Source organism: Bolinopsis microptera, chromosome 2, assembly GCF_026151205.1.
Source record: "Bolinopsis microptera isolate Bmic1 chromosome 2, MBARI_Bmic_1.0, whole genome shotgun sequence".
Lineage (NCBI taxonomy): Eukaryota > Metazoa > Ctenophora > Tentaculata > Lobata > Bolinopsidae > Bolinopsis > Bolinopsis microptera.
Genome location: NC_087073.1, coordinates 19,712,398 through 19,720,403, shown reverse-complemented (window position 1 = coordinate 19,720,403; position 8,006 = coordinate 19,712,398). Strand labels below are relative to the sequence as shown.

General features: G+C 42.2%; 3 protein-coding genes across 3 annotated transcripts; all 3 read left to right on the top strand.

Annotated features, from left to right (window-relative positions):
* The first annotated feature begins 2,578 nt into the window (after nt 1-2,578).
* Nucleotides 2,579-4,048, top strand: LOC134826888 (zinc finger protein 84-like). Its single transcript, XM_063839390.1, has one exon. It carries the CDS (start codon nt 2,654-2,656, stop codon nt 4,046-4,048), a length of 1,395 nt encoding a protein of 464 aa, XP_063695460.1. The 5' UTR covers nt 2,579-2,653.
* A 264-nt stretch (nt 4,049-4,312) lies between these two features.
* On the top strand, nt 4,313-5,311 carry LOC134826887 (uncharacterized). The gene has a single exon (XM_063839389.1). It carries the CDS (start codon nt 4,313-4,315, stop codon nt 5,309-5,311), a length of 999 nt encoding a protein of 332 aa, XP_063695459.1.
* A 470-nt stretch (nt 5,312-5,781) lies between these two features.
* LOC134826886 (uncharacterized) lies at nt 5,782-6,875 on the top strand. Its single transcript, XM_063839388.1, has one exon. It carries the CDS (start codon nt 5,782-5,784, stop codon nt 6,778-6,780), a length of 999 nt encoding a protein of 332 aa, XP_063695458.1. The 3' UTR covers nt 6,781-6,875.
* The last annotated feature ends 1,131 nt before the right edge of the window (nt 6,876-8,006 follow it).

Here is an 8,006-nt window from a genome sequence, read left to right as displayed (position 1 = left end):
CTCCTCTTCCTCCTCATGGGTCCTCCTCCTGGGTCCTCTTCCTGGTCCTCCTTCTGGGTCCTTCTCCTCCTTCTCCTCTTCAGTCCTTCTCCTCCTCCTCCTCAGTCTTCCTCCTCCTCCTCCTCCCTCTCAGTCCTCCTACTCAGCCCTCCTCAGTCCTCCTCCTCCTTCTCCTCAGTCCTCCTCAGTCCTCCTCCTCCTCCCCTCATCCTCCTCCCCCTCCTCCTGATCCTCAGTCCTCCTCCTTTTCATCCTCCTCCTCTTCTTCTTCAGTCTTCAGTCCTCAGTCTTCCTCATCCTTCTCCTTAGTCCTCCTCCTCCTCAGTCCTCCTCCTCTGTCTCCCCCAGTCCTCCTCCTCCTCCTATTCAGTCCTCCTCCTCCTCCTCAGTACTCCTCAGTCCTCCTCCTTCTCAGTCCACCTCCTCCTCCTCCTGGGTCCTCCTCCTGGGTCCTCCTCCTGGGTCCTCCTCCTGGGTCCTCCTCCTGGGTCCTCCTCCTGGGTCCTCCTCCTTGGTCCTCCTCCTGGGTCCTCCTCCTCCTCCTCCCGGGTCATCCTCCTCCTCTTCCTCTTCAGTCCTCAGTCCTCCTTCTCAGTCCTCCTCCTCATCCTTCTCCTTAGTCCTCCTCCTCCTCAGTCCTCCTCCTCTGTCTCCCCCAGTCCCCCTCCTCCTCATATTCAGTACTCCTCCTCCTCCTCAGTTCTTCTCAGTCCTCCTCCTTCAGTCCTTATCAGTCCTCCTCCTCCTCCTCAGTCCTCCTCCTCCTCAGTCCTCCGCCTCCTCCTCCTCCTCCTTGGTCCTCCTGGGTCATCCTGATCCTCCTCAGTCCTCTTCCTCCTCCCCTCCTCAGTCATCCTCCTACTTTTACTCCTCAGTCCTCCTCCTCCTCAGTCCTCCTCCTCCTCCTCATCAGTCCTCCTCCTCCTCCTCATTAATCCTCTTCACTAGTCCTCCTTCTCCTCCTCCTTCCCCTTAGTCCTCCTCATCCTCCTCATCCACCTCCTTTCCCTCCTCATCATTCCTCATCAGTCATCCTCCACAGTCCTCCTCCGCCTCCCCTCCTCCTCCTCAGTCCCCCTCTTCAGTCCTACTCCTCAGTCCTCATCCTCCTTCTCCTCAGTCCTTCTCAGTTTTACTCCTCCTCCTCCTCCTCCCTCTCAGCCATCCTCCTCAGCCATCCTCCTCAGTCCTCCTCAGTCCTCCTCCTCATATTTCTCCTCAGTCCTCCTCCTCGTCAGTCCTCCTCCTGCTCCTCATCAGTCCTCCTCCTCATCAATCCTCTTCACCAGTACTCCTTTTCCTCCTCCTCCTCCTTAGTCCTCCTCATCCTCCTCATCCACCTCCTTCCCCTCCTCATCATTCCTCACCAGTCATCAGTCATCCTCCTCAGTCCTCCTCCGCCTCCCCTCCTCCTCCTCAGTCCCCCTCTTCAGTCCTACTCTTCAGTCCTCCTCAGTCCTCATCCTCCTTCTCCTCAGTCCTTCTCAGTTTTACTCCTCCTCCTCCTCCCTCTCAGAGTCTCAGCCATCCTCCTCGGCCATCCTCCTCAGTCCTCCTCAGTCCTCCTCAGTCCTCATCCTCCTCCTCAGTCCTCCTCCTCATATTTCTCAGTTTCTCCTCAGTCCTCCTCCTCCTCCTCATCAGTCCTCCTCCTCATCAATCCTCTTCACCAGTCCTCCTTCTCCTCCTCCTCCTCCTTAGTCCTCCTCATTCTCCTCATCCTCCTCATCCACCTCCTTCCCCTCCTCATCATTCCTCACGAGTCATCAGTCATCCTCCTCAATCCTCCTCCGCCTCCCCTCCTCTTCCTCAGTCCCCCTCTTCAGTCCTCCTCCTCAGTCCTCCTCCTCCTTCTCCTCAGTCCTCCTCAGTTTTACTCCTCCTCCCCCTCCTCCTCAGTTCCCCTCAGTCCTCCTCCTTTGACATTTACTGTTCACCCTGTTTGGTAATTAGGAAGTATCTGCAGGATGGCACTATGCCAAATAAGTAATCTCAAGGTTAAAATCTGCAATAAGGAAGTATCTTGAGATGAGATTATGCAAAAAGGAAGTATCTTTAGTTGAAAAACACGCAAAAAGGAAGCAAGTACTGGAAATATGCAAAAAGGAAGTATCTTTGCAGTTACTTCCTTTTTGATTATCGTGAGTAATCAAATACTGCTAAGAATGGTGAAAATCGTGTAGATACTTCCCACTTTGAAATTTTAGTTACATCTGCTGTTAATAAGACTTAGTTAGTGAAATAGAGCTCAGCGAGACTTTTCCAACGGTGTATAGAACTCCATATTTTCAAAAATGTCACTTGCTTCCTTTTTGCAAATTTTGGCAGTGTTGAGAAAGCTTTTAAATGTGACGATTGTTCTTATACATGTACTGAGAATAGTGATCTTGTGAATCATTTAGGTATTCACACGGGAGAGAAACCCTACACGTGTAACGAATGTTCATTTCGCAGTGCTCAGAAAAGTCGACTCACATTACATTTAATAAAGACTCACACGGGAGAGAAACCCTATAAGTGCAAGGAATGTTCATTTGCTTGCTCTGTTCAATCAAGTCTTGTCCAACACCAACGTATTCACACAAGGGAGGAACCCTACAAGTGTAACCAATGTTCATATTCTTGTGCTCAGAAAGGTCATCTCACAATACATATGAGGACTCACACCGGAGAGAAACCCTACAAGTGTAATGAATGTTCATATACTTGCTCTGTTAAATCAAATCTTGTCCAACACCAACGTACTCACACAGGAGAGAAACCCTACAATTGTAACGAATGTTCATATTGTAGTGCTCATAAAGGTCACCTCACAGCGCATATGAGGACTCACACGGGAGAGAAACCCTACAAGTGTAACCAATGTTCTTTTCACAGTGCTCAAAAAAGTGATCTCAAGAAACATATGAGGACTCATACGGGAGAGAAACCATACAAGTGTAAAGAATGTCCATATTGTAGTGCTAAGAAAGATGATCTCATGAAACATATGAGGACTCACACCGGAGAGAAACCCTACAAGTGTAATGAATGTTCATATACTTGCTCTGTTAAATCAAATCTTGTCCAACACCAACGTACTCACACAGGAGAGAAACCCTACAAGTGTAACGAATGTTCATATTGTAGTGCTCAGAAAAGTCGACTCACATTACATTTAATAAAGACTCACACGGGAGAGAAACCCTATAAGTGCAAGGAATGTTCATTTGCTTGCTCTGTTCAATCAAGTCTTGTCCAACACCAACGTATTCACACAAGGGAGGAACCCTACAAGTGTAACCAATGTTCATATTCTTGTGCTCAGAAAGGTCATCTCACAATACATATGAGGACTCACACCGGAGAGAAACCCTACAAGTGTAATGAATGTTCATATACTTGCTCTGTTAAATCAAATCTTGTCCAACACCAACGTACTCACACAGGAGAGAAACCCTACAATTGTAACGAATGTTCATATTGTAGTGCTCATAAAGGTCACCTCACAGCGCATATGAGGACTCACACGGGAGAGAAACCCTACAAGTGTAACCAATGTTCTTTTCACAGTGCTCAAAAAATTGATCTCAAGAAACATATGAGGACTCATACGGGAGAGAAACCATACAAGTGTAAAGAGTGTCCATATTGTAGTGCTAAGAAAGATGATCTCAAGAAACATATGAGGACTCACACCGGAGAGAAACCCTACAAGTGTAATGAATGTTCATATACTTGCTCTGTTAAATCAAATCTTGTCCAACACCAACGTACTCACACAGGAGAGAAACCCTACAAGTGTAACGAATGTTCACATTGTAGTGCTCATAAAGGTCACCTCACAGCGCATATGAGGACTCACACGGGAGAGAAACCCTACAAGTGTAACCAATGTTCTTTTCACAGTGCTCAAAAAATTGATCTCAAGAAACATATGAGGACTCATACGGGAGAGAAACCATACAAGTGTAAAGAGTGTCCATATTGTAGTGCTAAGAAAGGTGATCTCAAGAAACATATTATGAGGACTCACAGTTCACACGGGAGAGAAACCCTACAAGTGTAAAGAATGTTCTTTATTTTGAATCTTGTATGAATTGTTGTCAGAATTATTACTGAAATTTGTTTAAAGATATTGTTGTTTCTGACTTTGAATTATCGTTAATTCGCTCCTCCTGATCCTCCGTCAAAATAAAACACTGTCAAACAGTTAAATAATATGCTGCACTGAAATCTTTTTAGCCATTAAATAATTCAGTGCTAAAACAATCCCACATTTACTATCTACTTTAGAAAACTAACTAAATAACTAAATTCAGGTTACTCTAACATGAAAGCTGCTGTTTTTAGTCGAGGTAACCTCTCCTTTAAATCGGACTACAAAAAACCAAAATGTGGAGCAGACAACATACTAGTTCGTGTAAAAGCAGCGGGTATCAACCCTATCGACTACAAAGTGGGATGGCCAATAAAAGGGCCCGTTACAGGTATTGATTTTGCTGGTATTGTTGAAGAGAAGGGTGATAAGGTTGGGGACGAGTTTAAGGTTGGAGATGAAGTTTATGGTGGAACATTCAATGGTAGTTTAGCTGAATTTACCATTGCTCCACTTGCTGGAGTGGCTCACAAACCTAAAAGTGCTTCATTCGTGGAAGCTGCTGCAATGTGCACTACGTATTCAACATCTCTTCAATCATTAAGGGACTATGGTAACCTTGTTAAGGATGATCGTGTTCTGGTAATTGGGGCTAGTGGTGGGTGTGGTACTGCTGGGATCCAGGTTGCTAAATCTATGGGAGCTAAAGATATTGTTGGGGTTTGCAGTGGTAAAAATGAGGAATTTGTAAAATCACTTGGAGCAACTGATGTTATAGATTACACTAAGCAGACCATTAAAGATTACTGTCTTAATGAATCAGGGGCTATTAACCCTGAATTACAGTTTGATGTGATTTATGATGCTGCCACTAATAGTGGGGGTGGCGAGGACTACAAAAACATTTCAATGGAATTACTGAAACCTGCCACTGCAGATAAAAAACATGGGCAGTACGTTGCAATCAATGGTAGTAGGGATATGTGGATTCGGATGTACACCATCGGCTTCAAAGCTAACCAACATATGATGCTCGCGAAACAGAACCCTGAAGATTTGCAACAACTTGCTAAGTTAGTGGATGATGGCTGGACAAACTCAGAAGGAGTTCAGGAGTATTTAAAACCAGTTATAGCTGAGGAGTTACCTTTTACTGCTGAGGCAGTTGAGAAGGGTTTTGATCTGCTGAAAAGTAGGAGGGCCAAAGGAAAGATAGTCTTTAAAATGGATTAGAAAATGTTCAGCTCCCTACTAAATACCGTGACGTTTAGATGGTTTTGAATTTCTTTGGATGTTGTATGTTCTTTAAGTGATTTTTGTCTATACTTAAGCTTTGTTGAGTAACCAGTAAAATAATATATATAAATGTGTATTGTGTATACGATTCAAACTGAACTATAGTCACTACTGATGATTTATGATTGAAAATTGAAAATTTGTATATTAGTTAATCTTTATCTCGGATCTTAGATTATTGATGTCAGAATTATTGCTGAATTTTAAAAAAAGATATTGTTGTTTCTGACTTTGAATTATTGTTAATTCGCTCCTCCTCCGTCAAAATGAAACAATGTCAAACAGTTAAATAATATGCTGCACTGAAATCTTTTTAGCGATTAAATAATTAAGTGCTAAAACAATCCCACATTTTACTACCTACTTTATAAACACTAACTAACTATCTATATTCAGGTTACTCTAGCATGAAAGCTGCTGTTTTTAGTAGAGGTAACCTCTCTTTTGAATTGGACTACAAAAAACCAAAATGTGGAGCAGACAACATACTAATTCGTGTAAAAGCAGCAGCTATCAACCCTGTCGACTACAAAGTGGGGTGGCCAATAAAAGGGCCCGTTACAGGTATTGATTTTGCTGGTATTGTTGAAGAGAAAGGTGATAAGGTTGGGGACGAGTTTAAGGTCGGAGATGAAGTTTATGGTGGAACATTAAATGGTAGTTTAGCTGAATTTACCATTGCTCCACTTGCTGGAGTGGCTCACAAACCTAAAAGTGCTTCATTCGTGGAAGCTGCGGCAATGTTCACTACGTATATGACATCTCTTCAAGCTTTGAGGGACTATGGTAAACTTTGTAAGGATGATCGTGTTCTGGTAATTGGGGCTAGTGGTGGGTGTGGTACTGCTGGGATCCAGGTTGCTAAATCTATGGGAGCTAAAGATATTGTTGGGGTTTGCAGTGGTAAAAATGAGGAATTTGTGAAATCTCTGGGAGCAACTGACGTTATAGATTACACTAAGCAGACTATTAAAGATTACTGTCTTAATGAATCAGGGGCTATTAACCCTGAATTACAGTTTGATGTGATTTATGATGCTGCCACTAATGGTGGTGGTGGGGAAGACTACAAAAACATTTCAATGGAATTACTGAAACCTGCCACTGCAGATAAAAAGCATGGGCAGTACGTTGTAATCACTGGAAGTGCAGATATGTGGATAAGAAAGTTCACCATTGGCAGCAAAGCTAACCAGCATACGATGCTCACGAAACAGAACCCTGAAGATCAACAACAACTTGCAAAGTTAGTGGATGATGGATGGACAAACTCAGAAGGAGTTCAGGAGTATTTAAAACCAGTTATAGCTGACGAGTTACCTTTTACTGCTGAGGCAGTTGAGAAGGGTTTTGATCTGCTGAAAAGTAGGAGGGCCAAAGGAAAGATAGTCTTCAAAATGGATTAGAAAATGACCCAGAAAATGTTTTGAATTTCTTTAGATTTTGTATGTTCTTTAAATGATTTTTATCTATACTTAAGCTTTGTTGAGTAACCAGTAAATAAATATTATATATAAACGTGTATTGTGTATACGATTGAAAATGAACTTATAGTCACTACTGATGATTCATGATTGAAATTTAAAATTTGTATATAGTTAATCTTTATTAAATTGAATCTTGGATGAATTGTTGTCAGAATTATTACTGAAATTTGTTTAAAGATTATGTTGTTTCTGACTTTGAATTATTGTTAATTCGCTCCTCCTCCGTCAAAATGAAACACTGTCAAACAGTTAAATAATATGCTGCTCTGAAATCTTTTTAACGATTAAATAATTCAGTGCTAAAAAGCTAAAACAATCCCACATTTTACTACCTACTTAAGAAACACTAACTAAATAACTAAATTCAGGTTACTCTAACATGAAAGCTGCTGTTTTTAGTCGAGGTAACCTCTCCTTTAAATCGGACTACAAAAAACCAAAATGTGGAGCAGACAACATACTAGTTCGTGTAAAAGCAGCAGGTATCAACCCTGTCGACTACAAAGTGGGATGGCCAATAAAAGGGCCCGTTACAGGAATTGATTTTGTTGGTATTGTTGGAGAGAAGGGTGATATATAATAAGTTTGGGGACAAGTTTAAATACAAGGACATTAATTACTGAAAGTGGCTAAAATCATTTAGGGAATGGCCAGGGGGTCCTTTCCGAAACGGTACTTAAGTCAAAAATGGTACTTAAGTAAAAAGTTAAGCAATAAGTATTTTCGAAATGAGACTTAAGTGCAAAAACTTAAGTCATATTTCGCACTTAAGTATTTTTACTTAAGTAGAGAATTTTACCTAAGTACGTACTTAAGTGCGGTATTTTTCACTTAAAATGTAAGTATGGTCTAGAGGTTACTTAAGTGCCTAAATTGTAACTCTAACTCGAAATATTAAAAGTAAAACAAGTTTTTGAAAGGTTGCAAACTAATAGTATAATTACAGAATTATTTTCTCCCTAAGCGGATAACCACTGTCGCCTATCAGCCATCCAGTGTAGCCACGGTTTAACTGGGAGCAAATTGTGCTATTGTTCCATATCGTGCTGTCGTGTACCGAACCGGGCCACTTCACTGTGCATGACGTGATTTCCTGATTCATCGAGCATATCAGCTGTACGTTAATCGAATGATATCCTTTGCGA

Bases quoted from the DNA above. Each gene is read 5' to 3' on its own strand.
- LOC134826888 (XM_063839390.1), top strand. From the start codon at position 2,654: ATGAGGACTCACACCGGAGAGAAACCCTACAAGTGTAATGAATGTTCA.
- LOC134826886 (XM_063839388.1), top strand. From the start codon at position 5,782: ATGAAAGCTGCTGTTTTTAGTAGAGGTAACCTCTCTTTTGAATTGGAC.
- LOC134826887 (XM_063839389.1), top strand. From the start codon at position 4,313: ATGAAAGCTGCTGTTTTTAGTCGAGGTAACCTCTCCTTTAAATCGGAC.